The sequence below is a fragment of the Ambystoma mexicanum genome, chromosome 1q (genome assembly GCF_040938575.1).
Source record: "Ambystoma mexicanum isolate Mex_15411 chromosome 1q, UKY_AmexF1_1, whole genome shotgun sequence".
Lineage (NCBI taxonomy): Eukaryota > Metazoa > Chordata > Amphibia > Caudata > Ambystomatidae > Ambystoma > Ambystoma mexicanum.
This window is the reverse complement of record NC_090922.1, coordinates 470,178,950-470,202,098: the sequence shown is the minus strand read 5'-3', so window position 1 is coordinate 470,202,098 and position 23,149 is coordinate 470,178,950. Positions and strand designations below refer to the sequence as shown.

Below are 23,149 nucleotides of genomic sequence, written 5' to 3'. Positions count from 1 at the left end.
ACTGATTTCATTGTACAGCTCTACAGCTCACATTACCTCTCTTAAGATAAGCCTATCTGCTTAGTCACACTACGAACTTGTGTAGTACAGGCCTATATTAAAAGGTGGGTTACCTAATACCAAGAGATAAGTCTTGTAAAGTCCCATACCAGTTGGACTCTACAAACTCTTACCTAACAATTTCCAATCTGTTTGGATCCCTTCTGGTGTACTATAGGTATGGGGCTGCTTGATGGTTTAGAAACTGATATTCATTCCTGGACCACTGGTGCCCGGAAGTTGTTTCGACACACAGCATCCTTATTAAAGGCTGTAACGCTATCCACGGGGACGTCACTCAGCCTGTTCTGACCTCTTACGGCCTCGAACCCTTCCCTGGAGTCTACTCGACTGGAGACTGGGCCTGAAACATAGGATTGGTAGAGTTTAACTCCCATTGTCTCTGTGTGCTTGAACTCCGTCTTCCCCGGGGTCCAACCCTTCCCTTTGATCCACAGCTCACCTTGTTTTCTTGGAAAGTGTGCTCTCCATCCTGCTTTCAGCGCAGGGCCGTGTTGATTGATTCAGGCTCGTTGCTGCCTAGTTACTTCACTGGCAAGAGTCCGACAGGTAAGTATAATGAGTCTTTTGAACAGTTCTCTAACTTCGTTCCTTTCCTTCCTTAGATGATGGCCGATGTCCGGGGATGGCGATGTGCTGCTGAGATGAGTAGCGCTGAAGGTGAGTGAGAGCGCGATGCACGATGCAACCCTTTCATATTTGTATTGAACTGAGCTCTTTTTCTGTGTCTTTTAAGTGCCTCAACGTTTTCAGCGTAGATGCCGGTTATGAAGAAGAAATACGGTGAGTAAGCGCGGTATGCGGCGCCTCTAGCTGTTTCCACGCTAACCTGGAGTGTCTTTTCCCTCTTGCAGATGGATGAGAAGTTCTGGAGACAGAGTTCCCTCAGAGCAGCTGGGATTCAGGTAAGCGTTTGAAGCTCGTACTGTCTTTAAAAATAAACGAAGATTTGCTGAATGCTTACTAATGCCTTTTTTATGTTCTTTTCCCTTTTCCTTAGGAAGCGGCGTGCCGGGATGGGAATGACACCACCGAAGATGCCCGCAGAACAGAAGAAGCGATGAATGATGGGCAGAAGTGCCGCAAGGTAAGGCTGTTCCTAAAGGTGTTCTTGTTCTTTCAGGAGCTGAGCACAGAAGAAAGATGCAGGCCTACTGGAGACCGATCCGAACACGGTGAGTGTCACGCTGCAGGTGCAGAAAACACAAAGCATGTTTCTCAGCCTGGGCGTGGCTTAAATAGTCTCTGGGTATCCCAGGTGTCTCTGGGCTGAACCCCACACAAAAGACTAGACTGCACATGCAGTTGTGGGAACCGAAATATGTGGGGGCATCCATCTTGTCCCCATCAATGCACTACAAGTCCAATCCCCAATATTATCCTATGGGAGTGAGTTAGTCTGGTGCCACAAGCGCCAAGTCACACTCCAAGTGGGTCTTTGGAGGGATGGAGAGGCCCTTGAGGGCCATGTAGTTGATCGTGGCCTGGCTCCAGCCTGACATCTTGGAGGGCTGGGGACATGAGGGGCAGGAATCATGACAAAGCCAGATAAGGCCTACCTGAGAATAAGACACATCGCTCTCCAGGGTAGGTGCAAAGCTAGAAATCTCCAATGTGTACATCCACATTCTACAATTCCAAATCTCTATCTCTTCATATTTGTATTTATTAAACAATAAGGATGTCATTTCTATCATAAAAGATATACATAGGCCATATAGCAGATGACAGCAGTACATTGCTGAGGGTAGCATGCACTCTGTGGTGCCCTGTGGATAGGAGCTTGCATAGCGTGAAATTCTGGGAGAGGTGCAGTTATGGAAAGATGATCCTAAGGAGGGCAGGGTACAACCACTGCAATGCCCTATGCAGGTAATGATGGCCTGGATTTAGAGTGGGGCGATGATGAAAGGTAGTGCTGGGAACGGTGCAACCAAGGCGGGTGCATGGCAGAGTAGAGTGCCTGTAGGCAAGGGTAAAGAACAGGGTTGGATGCAGGCAGGTTGGGAAAGGGAGAGTGGAGGAAGTGAGGCAGGGAATGGAGCATGCAGGATGGAGTAAGACAAATGCCAGGGGAATGCAAGTAGAGACTTCAAGGAAGCTCGGGAGGGACACAGACAGGGCAGGGTGACATGTGGACAAGGGGGCAATGGTTGTTGCTATTTCTGCAACATAGACCATCATCAGTGATCTTTACTGTGCGTATGCCAGCATGGAAGAGACTGCTCCTGACTGCCAGTATATACACAGTGAAGGGCATGGGAAACCCTGGGTGGATCCTGTGGTACCATTGCTGTTATGAGTTTTTCTTTAATATCGCTGGTCCTGGGTCCAGAGAGACAAACTGTTGATAGTGGCAGGGACATAATTTCACCAAAATGCCAGGGGTAGCAGAAGGGACATCACATGACCTTGACCTCTGATGTCAGCATCAGAAGTCATGTCACTTGACCCCACCCCTTGACAAAACAGGAAGTTGCATCACATAGCATTGCTCCTAAGTACACTATGAAAAATATGGTTACGATATCACTGTGATGTGATATACATTTCATACAAGAATGGATCACCATATGTATCGTTAATATCAGTGTGTATAGGCCCATGTTACCAAATTACAGTGAAGGCAAGCAGATGTCCAAGGCTAAAAGAAAATGATGTGTTATTATAAAGCACTTAGGTTTAAGCCCTTTATTATTATTATTTTTATTGTTTTATTATTTATTTATTTTAAATTTATTTACGTGAATAATAATAATTAGCAACCTTTGATCACGATCTTCAATACATCATAATAAGCATTAAAATGAAACAAGAGAAAGAGAAGAAAGAAAAAGAACAGAATTGACATTTGATCAAGCGGAAAGAGGAAAGTTCAACAGTCAAGTATCTACTGCAAGGCTTCTTTGAATTATTACTAGTAGTTCATCTATAGCTTTTTTCAGGCACCGAAATCCTGCTTTCGTCGTTTCATCTATACATTTTCTATAGAAGGAAAGCATTTTCCATTTGGCTATTGCTGCTAGTGAAGTTAAACCCAATTCCATCCGAACGGCCTGTATTGGGGTGCCTTTAGGAAGTCGCAGTAGTTTTTTCCAAAAACTCCCTTCTAATTTTGACCAGTTCTTCATGTCAAAATTTAGGGAGGTTTCTGCTCCATATGTCAAGATGGGAACAACATTAGCTTTGTAATATGTAATTAGTGGGATAAAACTAAACCCACAATATAGATCCAGGAGTATCTTTCCTAGGTTTGCAAGGTTCACTGCCTTTTTGACCAGTGCTGCAAATCTAGGGGCGTCTATCTTGCTCGTGTTTAGGCAAACTCCTGAATACGAGAGTGACTGAACAACTGGAATTTTCACTCCTAATAAGGATCAAGACAATTTGTTTATTTGAGTCGATCCTTTTTGAATGCCAAGAGGCATGATGGCAGATTTTTTGGGATTTATGTTAAGGCCATTTTTAAGTGACATATGCCTGCAGGGCAGTTAGTTGTCTCTGTAGGCCCACCGGTGTCTGATCAATAAGGGCGACGTTGTCCACGTAAATGAGTCTTCCAAGTGGCATCCCAGCTAGTGAGGGCAGAAAGTTTCTTATGTCCAAAAAAGCTGAATGTATATCTGAGATGAACAAATTAAATAGTTCAGATGCGATGGGGCAACCCTGTTTCAGACCTTTGTTTTATTGGTTGTATAAATTCCAACCTTTAACATGTATAAAGGGAGCAAAACTGAACTGACTCTTCATTCCTTATTTACAGTAAAACATTATCAACTTTCAACAATTTCTCGAGAAATTTCAAAGCGCCAATTGTTCACCCTATTTTCGTGGCCGTCAGAAATCTCTCCCAGGTGAAATCTTCTCCATATCGATCAAGATCCAACTGTAAAAACTGCAGAGCCACAAATCTCTCCTCAATTAATTTCAGACAAAACAGCAACAAATGTTTGGTTGTTTCTATCATCTCTGGGTCTTCACAAAAGCAACAAACTGCATCTTGGACCGTTATCAACTTCCTAGCCAGGAATAGTTCCTTTGATGGCAAGAAGTTTAACCTGCACCTTAACAACAAATCTCTGTAGTATGGTAGTATAGCGAGGGACATTTTATCAAGTAACCTGGCAGCTCGTTGACCTTACAACGTTCCCAGATGATATTCAGACACATCTTACTCTGACATTTCGATTCAATAGTTTCTATCCAGTCTCTTATAAAGATAGCCTTTTTTACCTATTTGGATTGTTTTTTAATGTATCACAGTCAGTTGTCAAGTTTATCAAGTACTCTTTACTACGTTCTTTCCATCTTGAGAGATTTTTATTTTTGTTTGCAACCATCCCTTTTAGTATCTCAAAACGTGCTGGGGGATTGTCATTGATACATTTTTGGAACATTGATAGAGTCTTCCAAAGTACAATTGACGTTAAGGATTGCAGTCTTAACTCATACCGTATTACCGCTACTGGTACAGCGTTCGGTAACCTTAATATTTTCCTCCAAAAGAAGGCCTCACAGAAGTCCCAGATTTTCCAAAACAGAGTCAGGAGTGCTTCCACTCCATAAGTTATCACAGGAGTTACTTTTTGATTTAAAAAGATGGCAATTGGTTTCAAGGAAAAAGTGCCAAATCGATGGTAAAGTGCTCTTCCTTGATTCGTCAGTTTTACGAGTTTTTCCCTAATTAATGAATAGTGGCCCGATTCATTAATGTTCTTATTAATGCAAATTCCTAAATAGAGGATGGAGTCTACTGATTCCAGCAGACGATTTTCTATTTTCCACGTAAAAGTTGCCCCTTTGTTGTTTCCTTGGGCAGATTGCATGATCATTACCTTGGACTTACTGACATTGATTGTCATTCCATTTCATTCATATCACGATACTTTTTGATTGCATTTAGCCTTCGTTGCAGCCCAATAGGTGTTAGGTCGACAAAGACTAATTTGTCCACGTATAAAATCCATGGAATTATATCATCTTCTATTGTTGGAGGAAAAGCTCTAATTTGATTCTGTGAATCAGTCATGTCTGCCAGATAGAGCACAAAAAAAAGGCGCGAGGGCACATCCTTGCTTAATTCCCCAAAAAGTTCTTGTTTTCTTAGTTAAAGTGCCATCTCTGGTAAGCTGGATTTGAATGGATGTATTTGAATACAATGCTTGAATTGCTTCCAAAATATCTACCGGGCACACCCAATTCTCCAATTTATTCCATAATCGTTCTCGGTTTATACAGTCAAAAGCTTGTTCAAGGTCAATAAACCCCAAATAAACTTTTCTCTTAGTTTCGAGTGCCTTTGCTTTCAAGAAGTTCAAAATGAATACATTTGGGGAGGTACCCACTCCATTCACGAAGGCAGATTGTCTCTTGTCTTAGATAGTCTCTTTTAATGCCCATCTCTTTAAATCATGTAATAATATCGAAGCAAAAAGCTTCCCTATAGAGTCTGGAAGGGCTATAGGCCTAGAATTCCTGGGGTCACTGCAGTCGCCCTTTTTAAAAATGGGTACCATAACGGCTTCTTTCCATGTTGATGGAATAGTTTTGGTTTTAACAATTTGTTCGAAAAGTAAATTGATGAAATCTGCCCATTTATCTTTGCTGTCTTTTAGTATTTGATTGGAGATGCCATTGGGTCCAGCTGCCCTAGATGAGCTTAGCTTACAAATCATCTCATATATTTCTGTGCAATCCAATTTTATAGACCAAGATTGATTGGTTGTTTGCTTGGTTTGATTGGCCGAGCTCTCAATCTTTGCAAAAAGGGAAGTATAGTGCCTAATCCAACTGTCTTCTGAGACTTGATTTGTCCCAACTGCTGATTGAAAATCCTTTTGATTATTGATTATGTCCCAAAGGTATCTGGGATTACAGGTATTGATGGCTGCAAGCATTTTCTTCCATTCTAGCTGTAATCTACTCGCTCTTGTTGTCTTGAGCCAATTTTTATAAATCTGTTTGCATTTTCTTATAGCTTCGCGATTTCCTGGGAAAAATTATTTCCTAAGAAGCCTTAGCAGAGCTCAATATTCTTTTCTCTTTTCGACTAAAGTTTTGTTGTAGGTATGGTTACTTTTTATTCCATCAATCTTCTTTAGTTTTTGTTTCATTTGATAATCCATCAAGAGCCATCCGTGATCAAATCTTCTGGATTTTCTGATGCTTGCCTCTTAAAACCATTAATCAAGTTTAAGCCTTTTATGTAGAACAAATATACATGCAATATCACCCAACCTGTGTTTGTATCCATTTATCAACCTCAGAAGGATGAAAGGCAGAGTTGGCCTTGCCAGGATTTCAACCTGCAACCTGCAGATAACATATACATCGCAGCAGCGAGTGCTCAACCCACTGAGCTATCTTACCAACTATAGCTATCTCTCTGGCTATTGCATGTCCGAACGTTTTCAAAGTCAGGAAGCAAATTACACTGTGTGGTGGATGCCATTAAACTTTTAACTGAGATTTAACAGCAGGCCAGTTAATCTGCAGGTCTGGTGCAAAATTGGCCACACGTCAATCCTGCATGGATCTACTTTTCAGGCTTCAGAGGCTGGCAAAATACATATGATTGGGAGGATTCATAACTGTATTAAAGAATTTTCGAGTAGTGCAGGGAAAACAGCGCACTCACATGGCATCCCGTACTCTGGTCACTCGTTACCTCATACATGCAAACAAACATCCTGAACAGCATGCCAGGGAGATAAGATAGACACATTACAACAAAGAATAAATTGTGTCACAATGAATTCAAGGGCCTCTTTATGTGCTATGGTCAAACATTTATAAACTCTACCCAAGCTTTTAGGCACCAGGATTTTGTCAAGTGAACAAGGAAACTGAGATGGAATGTCTTGTGATGATCGTAACAGAGACAACGGAAGAAAAAAACATGCTATAACTGCAACTTGTGAAAAGCAAAATACATAGTCCAAAACGGAAGCTTATTCCATTCTAAATGCTTTTTGGAATATTTTGTCTGCATTGTGAATGTGAGGTGTTTAAGAACAGACTAAATCAGTGACTCACCACCTGAAGTGCGCTTGGAATAAACTTTTAATGAGTCTAGCAATTATTGTATATAATTCCAGAAAGACACATTATTTGTTATTCTTATTCTGTTTCATTTAGGGTCACTGCTCAAAGTATTACACTTGTAGAACCCCCTGTTTTTTTTAAGAGGCCTGAACAAAAAAGCCAACCACTCCAGAAACAACGAGCCACATGGTGCTGGCCACAGCCCAGGAGCTTCCTTTAAAAAAATATATATATAATAAAAACTCCCACGGGTATCAAGGGAGTCCACAAGGGACGCAAAGGAGGCCATAGGGGTTAAAGGTCAGACCCCTGGCAACCTCCAAATGACATCCCTGATAGTGTGCAGGGCATCCCTTCAAGTTAATCCAAACCTGACATAGCAGTACAACTTCACTATTTGGAGAGAGAGGAACTAGTCAAAGATATCAAACAGTAAGGGTGCCGAAAAGGGACACCCAGAACACTTTCAAACACGAGCAAGACAATATCAGTAGTCGCAATGTTCTGGTGGGAGGAAGTGTTACATGATCTGATATGGCATTTATAACGCGCCTATACACAAGTGTTTCAAGGTGTGACGAGGTCCAGGGAGGGGGGACAGAGGGAAGACAGAGATAACAATCTTACTAGGGCAGGTGTCATTGAGATCGCGCAAGTACAGGGGAAAGTGGAAGGGGAAAAGTGCGGGAGGGAAGGGGGAGGGGACAGTGCAGTACATGGGATCGACAATAAAAAATAAATAGAATAAATAACAGCAATAAATAAAAGTGCGGCCAGCTGGTGGCAAGTGCAAGGGTAAGTGCAGCCATCAGGTGTCCAGTGCTGGTAGGGGACTGTATGGATACAGAAAACAGTCAACAAGTGCAGGGATTACCAGGGAGGCAGTGCAGGTGTGCAACTGGCGGGGGAGGGGACCTGGGCCCGAGATCAGAGGGTGGCCAGGAACCAGTGCAGTTTCAGTTTCAGCTAAGAATTTAGCTGGGGAGAGGAGGAGAGAAGGCAGAAGGAAAGAGGAAGGGTTTGAGGTGCTTCCAGAACCACAGATGCAAATCTCAGCCTTACACATATAGGTACGTATATAAAATTCAACTAGCAGTCTTAAAAAACCCAAACCAAGTCCCTGAACAAGTGTTCCATTGAAGTAAATAAAATGTTTACATTTGAATAGATCAGGATTTCTATCTCTGGGGTTCAACTGGAAGAAATGTGTAGTTTGGCTGCGGTTATGGTTACACCATATGTAAGGTCTCCTTAATAGATTTCTGTCGAAAAAAGAAGGCAGTCACTTAGCAAGGGGGTTAGAAGCACACACAGAAGAATTTCAAGCCAGGGTTCCACCACCAGAGACCAACAGAGAGATGGTTTCACCACTAGGTCTCAAGCTGTACGGTGGCAAACTCACTGTACTGGGAGGTGACAGGCCAGGATTTCAGGATCCACAATGAAGGACAACTTATCCTCCCCCTCCCCCAAAAAAGCATGAAGGTGAACAGCAGGTGCAGCAGCAGAGCAGTCTTCAGGAAACCCATGAAATGGGTCGAGGTTGCCTCTAGAGCCAGAGGCGTAGCCAGGACTGTCTAGCAAGTGGGGCCTGAATCTAATGCATTTGGGCTCACCCAGTGATGATAACATCTGTAAATGCCCACACAGCGCTGCTAAGTGGGAAGTACAGGTTTTGGGTGGGCCTTGCCCGCTCTGGCCCTACCCTGTCTGCACGCACCTCTAGAGTAGACATAGGCCTCAGCATTTGCAGTAAACCCAGTCTCCACTGCGGGAGCATTGCCACAAGGCAGGATGTCCCAGATGAGTGAGCACGAAGGCGAGCAGACATGCAACCCCAGCTCACAACACAAAGCCCTTCTCAGGATGAGATATCTTGAGCCCAAGAGTTTCAGGTATGCCCCAGGAAGTTTTGAAGAGGGCGATTGACTCTACCTGCTGATCCAGGGGAGGGAATCATTATTGGAAGACTTCTCCGGGTCGATGAGAGGCAGAGCTTTGCTTCAGGGAGAAGAACTGGCACCAACAAAGCTTCCAGCATTACTAGTTGCTAATCTACGCAAAACCCCAGGTCTTGGTTGAAATGGGAAGTGCAATGCCCGGGGAATTAAGAATGTCTGTCGTGGGGAGGGGTCTCTGCATCTATGTGGAAAAAGGTGTTGGAGGTGAAGTCAAAGAGCAGAAGGAGGCCAGGAAGGAGGGTGTTTGTATTGAAGAAGAAAGGATAAGAGTGGGCGGGATAAATGGGGGCATAGCCCACTATCTTTTTTGTACACTTTGACCACTGTGTGGGCAGACACGGAAGTGTAGAAACCGTTTATAGACATGGATTCTCAAATGCTGCAGGGTATAAGATGGCCAAGATGTGCAGAATATCTACAATCTCCACCAGAAACAGAAATAAAGGAGAAGAGTCCACTTATCTATTACCCTCTCCAGTGTGTCCATCTCTTTCCCCAACCCAGATCTAAGCCAATTCTCTTTTCTGCCACACACCGTTTCTTTATTGTTTTAACACCGGGCTCAAATGGCTCCTTGTTCGACATATATTAAATCGTTTCATGTTTCTAAGAACGTAGTGCTTTACCGCACTCAAGCATGCCACACCCTCCTGACCCTGCCTTATGCTACTGTTGACCATCTGCAGTGACAGCAATGAGAGTGACGCTCTTGTAGGACACAACAAACATTTTGGGATTTGGCCTCTGATTGGTTAATGCAGGACACCCTGAGAGACAAAAGGAAACTTGTTTGGAAATTTCATGCATATAAAATACATGTTTTTACATATAAAGGCCAAAAGTGTGGTTGTTCAATAAACTTCATATCAAATGAATTCAACTTGAGAATATTATGTGTCACAGAAAAACAGTTTGCCTGATTACAGTGATATTTACAAATTCACACCACTTATAAAACAAAGTAAAATTGCAACATGTTTCAATCTCCTGATAATTGCGGGATCTTCCTGGGGGGCAAACTATTTTCTGATGGTGTTTGAGTGACAAAACCTCAATTATATAAGTAAAAGTCATAATTTGAAAATACTTCTGCTTATTGCTGTCCTAACTGAGCGGGAATAAATAGTCCATAACATAAATGGGACTTCCTGGGATATCTTGCATTGATTGTATGCGGACAAGTTATTAACAAACTAGTGCTTCTCGGATGCCAATATTGGTATTGCCAGCTTTCAAAAGGCAATACCAATATCAGCATCCGGGGGGTACACTACTTGAAACTTTTATTTTTTGTTGGCAGAGGTGTACAGCGAACAGACACAGCAAAGCATACAATAAAGTAGATACAAGCAAGAGACATTGTACATAAATCGCTAGGGCATCATCTGCACAGTGAAAGGGGTAGTCAAATGTGAGACAGCATATTATATGAAATCAGTCTTGTAAAGCCGGGGTGAGTCACTTCCAGATACACTCTCATCCCGATTGTTAAGGTAGCTATTAAAGGCGGCCCATATATTCCTAGGGCGGGAGTGAGCTCGGAGCATATTGAGAAATTCTTCTTCACAATTCTGCTCCCAGGTAAGTGTATTAAGCCACATTTGGAGGGTCGGGGGAGAAGAATTCTTCCAGCGTTGTAGGATGCAATTCTTAGCTATCATGCACCCAATGTTAAAAAATGTGGCCATACGTCTAGCCTCACCATCATTCCACACCCCAAACAGCACCCCCAGCTGGTCAGGGCCAATCCCTGTGCCAGTGATGTCCGTGAGGGTCCCTAGCGAGCACAGGTGTGTGAGTCAGTGAGAGTAAACCTAGAGATCCTGAGTGGGGTGTAGTACAGCCTATTTAGTAGTTTGAACTGCATAACTCGGTGACAGGAATTGAGGGATACTCAATTAGTGTGGGAGCACATCTCAGCTCATTCGGAGCGTGCTTTGGAAGGCCGGAGTGGAGCAGCCCTAAGTAGCATCTTGTACAATGAGGAGACCACACTTCGGGTGCCCCCTGAGTTGGCTATATAAGCGATTTCCGGAGCGTCAGGAGGTTCCATTGGGAAGGTGGGCCATCTAGCACGGAAGGCAGCTCGGAGCCAGTAATATACAGCAATACCTGGAAGAAAACCGCATTCTAGGAAAAAGGCAATCGGGTTTCCGCCCGGGACATGGGACCGAATCGGCCCTACTAGATCTCAAAATCCAACTAAATGACATCATGGACAAAGGCAAACCTGCACTCCTGCTCCTGCTAGGCCTATCTGCCGCCTTCAACCTGGTCAATCACGATATTTTAGGCACGCAACTCAAAAATGAAGCCCACTTCTCACCAGAAGCCATCTCCTGGGTCAAATCATTCCTCGAGGGTCGACTTATGAAAGTCTTTTCAGACTCTGCGAGCGCTACCCCCACCACCATCTACTGTGGCGTCCCACAAGGGTCCTGCACTGCACCCACCCTATACAACCTCTTCACCCTCCCACTGTTCAATGACTTGGACCGTCGTCACATAGCATACACCAATTATGCTGACGACACGCAAGTCCTGCTCCCTCTCACAGGGGTCTATGAACAAGATGCAGTGGCACTAACCAAGATCTACACTGCCATCCAAACCTGGATGGCAGCCAACGGCCTCTGCCCAAACAGGGACAAAACAGAGATCCTACTAGTTGGCACCAAAGAAATACTAAACAAACTCCCACCGCAGTACAAATCCTTCAATATAGATAACTCCACCATCACAGTCTCCACTGCAGTAAAAACGCTAGGAGTATACCTTGACTCCACTCTCTCCATGACACGGCAAGTCAATGCCATAGCTTCCTCTGCCGCACTCACCACTAAGATAATCAACGCCGTTAAACCCTTCCTATCCACTAAAAACTGCCTGGCCGTAGCAAGAGCCATAGTAGGTACCAAATTGGACTATTGCAATGCCCTCTTCCTGGGCACATCTGTACAAAACTTTAAAAAAATGCATGTCACACAAAACAATGCCCTAAGAGCAGCCCTAAGCATCCCCAAAAGGGAGCACATCTCCCAAGCCAGAAAAGAAGCCCACTGGTTACCAATAAAAGAACGGATACTATTCAAATCCATGGCCATCACCCACAGATGCCTTTCCGCAAAGGCTCCACCCTATCTTTCCGAAAGAATCACCCTTAACACATCCCACTAGGTCACACATGACCAATCAGACCTACATACCCACATTTAAAAGAAGCAAAGCCGGGGGGTCGAGCTTTCAACACCTAGCACCCAAAAACTGGAACGCACTCCCCACCGCGCTTAGGAACTCATACCATATCTTCCACAGACTTCTTAAAACCACGTTGTTTAACTAACTCCACCCCACCTTACCTATCCTACTGTATTTTTACAAATGTATGTATATAAGCACAATTGTATGTATATATGCTAACATGTTCTGCATTGTTTTTCTATAAATATACCATGTATGCCTGTAACAAGTTAAGATTGCCTCAGCGCCATGATGCCTGGGCAGATGTGTGCTATACAAATCCAAATAAACAAATAAATAAATAAATTGTAACAATTCAAGTGCAGACCCGGTGTGACCTTGCCTTCATGTCTGTGGATCAATGAATTTCCCATCGGGAAATAGGTTGGTTAGTGCCTGATATCCCAACGCCCCTCATCGGTGGACCAGGGGCGCGTCATTTGTGGGCTCCAATCCAGGGAATCGCCATATGGGAAGCCATTTGTAATAGGGTTAAGCTGCGTCTGTTGCCATCAGTCAACGGCCGCAGGCCAGCAGGATGGCTGCTACAGGGTCAATGGGGGCGTCCGGTACATAGTCGCGGTGGAGTACCAGTGTCATGATGTTGATTTCAGCTGCTGCCAGGGTTTCCAATTTAACATACGCCCGAGTCGAGGAGCCAAGGTACCAGTGCGTGTAGAATTGGTCTTGTGCGACCGTCCAGTAAAGTAGTAGATCAGGGGCCGTCAATCCCCCGTTCTCATATGTGAGCGTCATATCCAGCCATTTCTTACGTACGGCCCCTGCGTGCCATTGGAACTGTGCACATGAATTATGCAATTGTGTGAAGTATTGCTTCCCAGGCCAGATGGGAACATTGCTAAAGATGTAGAGTAATTTAGGGACTAGGACCATCTTAATGAGGGAGAGTTTACCAGCCAGTGATAGTGAGAGATGGCGCCACCGTGTCATTTTAGATTCAGCTAGTTTTGCCACAGCTCGGTAATTGTCAGCTAACAGGGTGTACTTAGATAGAGACGCCGGGACACCCAAGTATTTGAAACCGCCAAGGGACCAGCGGAGCGGATATTCAGAGCGGGGTTGTTGAGTGGCGGGGGGGTACACTACTTATTCAGAAAATCACAATATTTATCAGAAGAATAACACCCACCTGGATTTCCTTGGTGTGGAAGGCTGCGATAAGGAGCAGGAGTAGTCCTGTAGTGACGCTGATGGCACACTTCAAGATGTACAAATACGCGAACCACTGCGGAAACAAAGAGAAAATCACATTGTTTGAAAAACGGAGCAGGCCTTCTTCTTCACAAGTAATTCGAAGGACTCAGTGACTGGATCATAGTTAAATTCAAAGAGCAATGTAACTTCAAATCAAAAGGTAGGCCCCATAGGTGGGTTTAGGCATCCAGCCGGTCCAGCTGACACAGGCAGACCCCTTCTCACATAATGATATGATTTTTATTTTATTTGTATCAGGCTCATACACAAGTGTTTCAGAGTGCGACGAGGCAAGGGAGGGGAACAAGGGAGGACAAAACAACAATCTTACTAGGCCCAGTGACATTGAGAACATGCACGTGTAGAGAAGAGGGAATGGGGAAAGAGCAAGGGAGAGGGGAGAAGTGGAAAGCGCTGAGCAAGGGATAAAAACAACAGCAACTAGTAGTGCAGCCAGCAAGGTGGCAAGTGCAATGTTTAAAGCTCAGGCAAGGGGTGTCTGATAAGTGCAGTTAAGGGGACTGTAGGGTTACAGATACAGACCCACGTGCAAGGGTTGCCAGGAGGCAGTGCAGATGTGTGGCTGGGTGGGCAGGGACCTGGGACCGAAATCAGAGAGTAACCAGGTGCGCAGTGCTGAAGCAGACAGATCAGCATGAGAGAGAAAGAGCGAAAGGCAGAAACAAAGAGGAAGTGCTTGAGGTGCTTCCGGAACCGGAAATGGTTCTCCTTAAGTTTCAGAGTATCAGGGAGACTCTTCCAGAGGGATGCCCAAGCTAAGGAAAGAGATCTACCCCCAACTTGCTGCTTGGAGAAGCAAATGACCCTGAGGGAGTTGGAGGTGGAGGAGCGAAGATCTTGCGAGGGAAGGTATTTACAGAGGGAGAGTTGAAGGTATGTTTGACCCAGGACCCAGAAAGCCTTGTGGACAATGCAAAGGGTCTTGCATGTAATCCTTGCAGCCACTGGGAGCCAATGCAGAGATTTCAGGGCTGGAGAGATACGATCCCAGGGCTTGAGGCCAAGGCCAAGGACACGTCTTGCTGTCCTGTTCTGGATAAGTTGCAGAGGGCGGAGAGTAGAAGCATGCAGGTTTAATAAGTTGTTGTTGCAGTAGTCCAGCCTAGAGAGGACCGGAGTTGTAGAGACAGTAAACCTCTGGGGAAGGAGAGGAAAGGGAGAATGCCTCTGAGGAGGTGCAGTTGTTAGTTTGACTTATTAGAGACATCAGAGATGTGAGGAGAAAAGGAGAGTGTGCAGTGGAAGATGACCCCGAGGTTCTTAGTCTCACAGGTGGGAGCAGGAAGAGGGCAGAGGGAGGCCGGCCTGAGAGTGACAGAAAAGGAGGGTGCAGGGGTGTAAATCTGGAGAATCTCCGCCTTACTGGCATTAAGGCAGAGATCAATTGCAGTACACCACTCCTGGATAGCAGACAGCCAGAGATGAGAGAAGCAGAAGAGGTGGCGGAGGGATGCCTGAAAACCAGCTGAGTGTCATCCACGTAGCACTGAAAGTTGGAGCAGAGAGCAGCAATGCAGTGGGCAAGGGATGCCAGGTATTGGTTGAACTGCCAAGGAGAGAGGATAGACCTCTGAGGAACACCACAGGTAGAGAGTGTGATAGAGGAAAGGAAGGACCCATGCTGGACCTGGGAGGATCTATCTGAGAGGAAAGAGGTCAGCCAGGCCAGGGCCTGATCGATGATACCCAAGTTATCATGGAGACGGTTGAACAGGATGGCTGACTGTGTCAAAGGCAGAGGAGAGATTGAGTAGGATGAGGAGAGAAGGGAAGTTAGAGTCAAGGCTGGAGAGCAGGTCTTCATAGATGTTCAGGAGAGCAGTTTCCATGCTTCTGGCAGCTCTAAAGCCAGACTGATGGTCATGGAGACAAACAACAGAATCGGTGTTCAGATTAAGCTGCGAGATGGCCAACATTTCCAGGAGTTTGCCCAGGAAAGAAGTAATGGAGATCAGGCGATAGTTAGCCGGGCATGAGGGTTCGGCTGTGGGTTTCTTGAAAAGAGGGTACACAAGAGAGTGCTTCAGAGGGGAGGGGAAGGCTCCAGAGGCAAAGGAGAGTTTGCAAAAGTCAGCCAGAGCAGGAGCAAGGGTGTCAATGTGGTCCTTGATGGTTTTAGACAGACAGGGAAGAACCTGTTTTGATGAGACATTCATAGTTCAGACTTGTCTAGAAACCTCATCAGGGGAGAACAGAGGAAAGGAAGAGAAAGAGGGAGGGGCAGCTGCAGGAGGGCCAGAGTTAGCACATATCGAAGGGGTAAGAGGAGGAGAGGACAAAAGGGTGGCGAAGATGTCCTGGGTTTTTTAGATGAAATGAGAGGCAAGGGGTGTGCAAAGGTACTGGGAGGCACCAGGAGAGGTAGAGACTGGAGCAGGGTTGGCCAGCTCCTTGCAGATTTTAAAGAGTTTGGCCGAGTTTTTAGATGCTGCAGACACGCAGACTTGGATGTGGGCTCCCTTCTTGGTACAGACCAGGAGCCGGTATTGCCTTTGGAGCAGACGGCAGGCCAGTTTGTCAGAGGATGTGCAAGAAGCCAGATATTTCCTCTCAGCCACCCTACAGTTGCGTTTAAGGGTAGCTAGGTTGGAGTCATACCAAGAGTTGCACTTGGCTTTGGGTTTTAAGCGGATCCTTAAAACAGGGGCAAGAACATCCAGAGTATCAGAAATAGAAGAGTAGAGCATGGAAAAGGGCTGTGTCAGGATGTGAGTCAGCCAGAGGAGGAGGAGGGGAAGAGAAAGTGGTGGCGAAAGCCTCAACTGACACACGTTGCATGGGTCGGAAGACCGAGAAAGTAGGTGGTAGCATTGGATTTGGCTTGGCCTAAGGGGTAGAGAGAGAGAGGGATGGGAGGAAAGGATGGAGTGATCACTCCAGGAGAGAGGAGTGGTCAGAGGGATGGAGAGGGGCAGGTCAGAGGAGATCAAAACCTCCAGTGTGTGCGCTGCAGAGTGAGTTTGGCCAGAGGGGAGAATAGAAAGAGAAAGAGAATTGTAGAGGTCTCGAAAGAGTGCAGAGGAGGAACAGGGAGCATACAAATGGATATTGAGGTCACCAATAAGGAGGAGTTGAATGGTTGAGGCCAGGAGGGAGGAGAAGAGGTCTGCCCACTCAGAGAGGAAGGAGGTGATCGGGCCAGGTGGCCGATAGATCGTAGCCACGGTAAGGGTGTGGCCAGGAGAGAGAGAAAGCCTGCAGACAAGGCATTTGAAAGAGGAGTAGGTCTGCATAGCAATGACAGAGGCAGGAATCCATTAGGGGTAAATCAGGGCTACACCCCCCCCCCTGGACCGGGTAGATCTGGGTGTGGAGAGGATCTTGTAGCCATCAGGCAGGAGCGTGTCAAAGATCGTGACAGAGCTGGCCATGAACCATGTCTCAATGAGACCGAGTACATCGAGGTCAAGTTCTTCCAGGAGGCGTCAGATGTCAGAAGAGTGTTTGGCGGCTGAGCGAGAGTTGAGCGTGGCAATATGGATGAGGTGGCCATCTTTGAAGGACTTCCGGGAGGGGTACAGATCAGAGGTATGCCCTGCGGAGGTGTAGAAGCTGCCCAAGAGGGGGCAGGAGAGGAAGGAGGAGAGGGCAAGGTAGCCAAGGGGGATCCAGAGGGGGAGTCAAGGAAGCCAAGGAAGAAGGGAGAGAGGGGACAGCAGGAGATGAAAGGAAATTGATGAGGCATGGGCAGCGTCTATCAAGGAGGAGTAGGTTGGCATTAGGGCCTTGGACCAAGACAGTGCCATTCCGGTAGACATTAATGATGACTTTAGAGGATTCGAAGGGGGCCAGGAGGGCCTCCCAGGGAGTGCCACCATTAATGAGAGAAGAGGAGAAAGGAGAGAGCACAAAGACCATATGAAGAGTCCATAGATCTGGAGAGGGAACGACTAAGAGGGTGTCTGTGAGGGTCTGTCTGGAGGAAGCGCTGGTGTAGGTGTCAGCGATAGGGGGACCAGGGTTAGAGACCAAGATATCCCTTTTGAACTTCTTCCTGTCAGACTTAGTGAGAAGGGAAGGATAGTCAATGGAGAAACAGTTATTGAAGATAGGAGAAACAGAGAGCGCCATGAGTGAGGTAGAGAGAGAGGGGGGGGGGAGAAGAGGGGGAGAGAGTGAATAGGACCAGCATGTCAGAGTAGCACAATGCAGTCACTGGGCCACCAAGTTCAAGAGAAAAAGCACTCAATACAACCACAAGGGCACAGCAAAATTCAAAACACAGCTAAATTCAAAAGCACAGCTAAAATCAAATTGGTAGCAGTAGGTGAAAAAACAGGGCAATCAAAGGCTGTAAGCATGCGAGACAAGGTGAGATGGAGAGAAGGAGGGAGCGTCAAAGGGATAGGAAAGTGTCCAGTTGGAGGGGACTAACCCAATTGTTATGGAGGTGAGAAAGTCATGATAGTCCAGGTTCCACTGAAAAGTGTGGGAGCAACATCCTGAATGCTCATGTGAGGGGGTGCAAGAAACCCCCTCACAGGGCCTTAAAGTGAAGGTCTTGATTCGTGGGGGGCGGCTAAAGCCTGCCGGTGGCTACTAGCTCCTTAAGGGGAAGCAACAGATGGCAGAAGCCTCAGATGCGGCAGTGGTGCATCAGGTAACAAGTCATTGCAAATTTGGCGGCCATTTTTTAGGATACTTTTCTTCAGTATATGATGATGGCACAATGCGAGTCACACATTAAAGGGCAACAAAATAAACAAAGCAATATGATGTGAATCGCCGGTGAAAAAAGTTAATTGTTGCAGATCAAAACGAAATTGTGCACCAGTCAGGAAAGCATGCTTTAAAAGCTGGCTTCTTGGCTCAGAACTAGCAAATCAGGGGCATGGCTGAAGGTGTCAAGCTCCCTGGCCAGCTTTACAGCTGACAAAAGTTGCCAGCTGGCAAAGCAGGGGCTGAGGAGGAAGCCGACAATCACTTTGCCTCGGTTTTGAACATTCACTAATCAGCCATGTAGAGCAGTAGGCACAGCAGTCGCAGCTGAGTGTTTTGGTGGTCAGAGGTGAGATAGGCATAATGGTACCCATCCATTTTGTCATGGCTGTCTCATCGCATTTGGTGAAACAGCCATTTTGCTACATTTTCTGCAATGTTTTTTTTACAGGGGGGCTCGGTAAGGGAATATTTAAGCAATAAACCCTGAGCTGGGGGAGGGAGTGGCGTTATTCAGGTAATGCCCTGGGGCCCATAGTTACAGGCCCGACTGAAGATGGCCACCATGGAACAGGGAGAAGGGACTATACGTAGTCCCTTCACCCTTTCCAGGGCAGACAGACGCGTAAATGGAAAGAACATCAAAGGATGCAGAACAAGTGCAGGTAAGGCTTAGTCGGGTTGTTAACGATCCGGAGAGGGCCGATTAGATCACATGTTACAATTTCATTGTCCCTCGCTCAGGGGCGTTGCTAGGGGGGGGCTGAGGGGGCTATAGCCCCTGATCTTTTGGTTGTAGCCCCGGATAGAATCTCAGGAGCTACAGCCAAAAGACTAGCTAGCCCCCAGTCTCAACAGTTCCGACATCAGCGCAGCCCCGGGTCTTTTCCAGACCTAGCAACTCCCCTGCGGCCTCGCTGGGTGCTAATAAATAATGATGTTTAGAGTAGTGGGGGGTTGGACGGGGAGGCATGGGAGTGGAGTATAAGGGGATTCCCCCATAAATGAAAAGCAAAGAAATGCACTAAACCGGTCATGCTGCCAGGTGGGCCATATTTGGGCACAATAGTATCTGAATGACAAATCCCCACAGCGCCCCAAGTTACTCAATACAAACTGCTAGCAAGTCGAAAGAAATATCAATTGCATTGAATGACTATGGGCCTCATTACAACTCAGGCGGTAAGGGGTTTACGGCGCCGTAAACAGCGCCGACCCTTACCGCCTGAGTACGAGGTCCCTTAGCGCCATGGCGCATTTAACACCTGCTTTTAGCAGGTGTTAAAATCCATGGCGCTAAGGGACCATGGAGTTAATTACGCCACCGTAATTTACGGTGGCGTAATTAACGCCTTCCCCACTCCCATTATGCCCTATGGGGCAAAAATGGGAATGGGGAAGGGTAAATGGGGATTGGGGACTTACCGCCCCGCCGACCTCGGAATGGGGCGGTAAGTCCGCCTACCACCATGGCGTAAACATAGTTTACGCCATGGTGGTAAAGTCACGGCCCAGGCGGTAACTTACCGCCTGGGTCGTAATGAGGCCCTATGTGAACCCTTTTCCTTCCAACTTAAAACTGTAGATCGCGTTCCATGAGGCCTGTTCCATTTATTTGTGGGACTGCACGTTTTAATCACATCATTAACATACTGCATCCCAGCCTCAATGGCACACAAAAGAAGCAGGCGTCTTCACCAGAAGATTTCATTTGGCGAGAACTTTTAAGTTTATATATTTGAACCAGTGGAGAGTTGACCGTGATCTCATGTAGTCCCACGTCAAGTGGAAAGTGATCAGCCAGTGCTAATGTTAGGCTTGCATCTCTACCTCTTTTTACTCCTAGTCCTGCATTCATAGTGGGGGATATACTGACTAGAACTGTGCAGGACTGCAAAATGATATCAGCTGAAACATCAGGATTCACAGGGCTTTTCAACGCTGGCAGAAGACATACTTAGAGATATTTGTCTGGATATTGTTTTATTATAATAATAATAACAATGTGTGATCTCCTAGAACGCTTCATGCCGGATTGCTCCTGCTTCGCAGTGCTGTAATAACATTTAGAACTAAGCCGTTGAGCAGGGTGAGCCGTAGTCTTTCAGTGTTGCTAGGCCTGAGTTGTCCAACTCCAGGCCTCGAGGGCGAGATTCCTGACGGGTTTTCAGGATATCTCTCATTAATATTCATGAGAGGAAATGTGCATGCATCTAGAACCATTGTATGTATATTTATCTCATGAATTTTAATGAGGGGTTTCCTGATAAACCGACATGTTTCTCGGCCCTCGAGGCCTGGAGTTGGATAACCCTGCTCGAGCTTTACTGGGATTCCACATTTCCTTACTTTGCAAGGTAACCCCCGCTCCATCGACCGGTTTAAGTTTTACAGGCTGTGGGGTACTTACCACCCTCACCTGAAAGCATGTCTGTTGTAACTTACTGGTTTCCAATTAAACTCTGATTGTAGTTGTTTTCTGACAATTCTTCTGGACTTCTTTTGCGTGTTGTTAAAGCGTTCTAGCTTGGAGATAGGTTGGAAAGTCAACAGGGAACACAGATGTGAGAATGACCAACATGCTGGTGCCACGTATAGCTGGGATACCTGGGCTAAGGCCATTGGCATGCAAGGGCCATGGCACTTTACTGACCCACCCCATGCCTACTGCCTTTTTTTGTCTCCAGCATGGACCTTCAGGTCTCCAGGGAGATTGGGTGGTGCTGTTGGAGGAGAGGGTGGAGGGGTGGAAAAGACCTATAGGTGTTGGTGGCTAATGATGCTCCTGCCTCTGTAGGGTTAATTATTTGCATGCGTACCTGTAATGCTGCTGCAGTGGCTCTAGCCTGCTGGGATGGAAATACCTGGAAGACAGGTAACCATGTTGGAATGGGCTTGGGCAAGCCAGCACCCTATACAATTATTACCCTGTCCTTAAAATGGCACCAGAAAGTGCAGCATATTTACAGCATGCTTAATAACACACTGGAGGATCCCTACGCACGTCCTTTAAACGGACATTTCGCAATACCACACAACTTATTTCAGCCCCTCACTCCATAGGGCAATGGCTGACAGCACACCTGATACATTTCTAGCAGGTTCACTTAGAGAGCCCACACTGGCAGCACACATACCTGGTGTATTACAGGCTCACACACTGAAGAGAGCAAAGACAGGCAGCCCACAGGCCTGAATTATTTTAGTCTCACTCACTCACTTCAGAAAGTACAGCTCGTACATATTCAAGTCTCACCGACTGCAAAGAGCACACGCTGGCAGCCCTGCACAAGTCGTACTCAAGGCAAAGAGAACAGCCTGCCAGTGATAATCAAGTGACTTAATTCAGTCACAATCGCTGCTAAGAGCAAAGCATGCCTTTGCAACACACTCACTTATTTCAGTCTCACTGCAGCGAACCAGGGCCGGTGCAAGGAATTTTGCCACCATAGGCAGACTGACAGATTGGTGCCCTCCCCCGCCACTCCAGATCCTAACTGTTCTCTACCAACTGTCTTCATTTTGTTACTGATTGCAGCAAACCCATAACCTCCAACTAACGCACTGCTCAGGTCTTCTGCTGAGGATGGATACCTTAACACTTTCCTTACCCTCCCATCTACTCAGAGTGTTAGGTTTCAGGAGTCAAATTACAGCCTCTCTGTGTTTCATAAATACAGGTTTATTAAATACAGGTTTATTAAATACAGGCTTATTAAATACAGGTTTATTAAACAAGTCGATGATACTATAGCAACAACAAATGTAATGCTGAGGCATGTGGATCTAATCCTTTCTGTAAATTATATGTAGGCAATGCAGGCAGTAGGAAAATGATTTTGGTAATACATACTAGACACCTGTGTAGTTATGCTAGAGGGAGATTAAATTAGTTGTCCAGGATCACACACTTTGGGTAAACAGTAAAGCAGTGCTTTTAACCCACTCTACTGTTTATGCACTTGGCCACACACTTAAAAAGATGTAGTTGGTACAAATATTTTAAGTTTTCAATTTGTAGATTCATATATTTTCCCAGAATGCAAAATAATACAAATCTGAAACAATTCCTTTTAACACCACTGTACTTTCACCACTTTCAGACACACATTGAAAGAAGTTGTGTAATAAACTAAGTTAGGTATGGAGATTGTGTCACAAACTTCCAGCTCCTTGTTATACACTTTGTTGTATGTGTTAATGTTAAGAACATGTCACTATCTTCATAAAGATAACCTTTTTATTGTGTGACGCCTTTCTAAATATCAGGTCACCCTCACTCTGTGTCCAACAGCTTCAAGCATCCTTCTCGACATTTGCAGGACACTGGAATACCAGGGAAATGTAAGAATCCTTTACAGGCAAAGTTTCCAGAGGTGGCCTGTAAAGGTGACGCCAGCAGGAAGCACAAGTTCACACATCTCTCTGTTGTCATGGAGACTGTCCTCCAAGGTAAAGGAGGAATAATGTGTCGATGTCTGTGCTCAGTAGAACAAAGTCAGCTCCATAACTCTCTCATGTCAGATACAGTGAACTTGAGACACACCACCTCATTTTTGTAAATCATGCTGTGCCTCTGGTATAAGTTAGAACTATCAAGAGACTGGCATAATACCCACACTGTGAATTACAGCTGTTGCCACAGCATCTGTGGGCTCAGCCACCCACAAGCAAAAATCACCCAAGGCAATTATGTGTGAAACACTCCTACATTAGAGGAATGACCACACTGAACAGCCCTTTCATAACCCTGATTCCCAAGTGCTACAGTGAGGTCCAGAGCCTCGTGCCTAGCTATGGAACAGCCAATGAGTTCATAGTGGCCTGGTAAACAGATAAGGCAATGGATGCCAAAATCAGACCAACAAATAACGACCCTCCAGAGTGACATGTGAGCACTGAGGTCTTTCCCAGCACAGGGTACCACATTACTACTCTTCCCAACACAT

General features: G+C 45.8%; 1 protein-coding gene across 2 annotated transcripts in view; it reads right to left on the bottom strand.

The window, feature by feature from the left end:
• The window catches only part of KCNN4 (potassium calcium-activated channel subfamily N member 4), a 569,890-nt gene that overhangs the window by 284,606 nt on the left and 262,135 nt on the right, over positions 1-23,149 (bottom strand). For both annotated transcript variants that reach the window (XM_069640748.1, XM_069640755.1), the window contains exon 2: positions 13,456-13,551. In XM_069640748.1, coding sequence (XP_069496849.1) covers positions 13,456-13,551 — 96 coding nt within the window. The remainder of the gene's footprint in view (positions 1-13,455; positions 13,552-23,149) is intronic.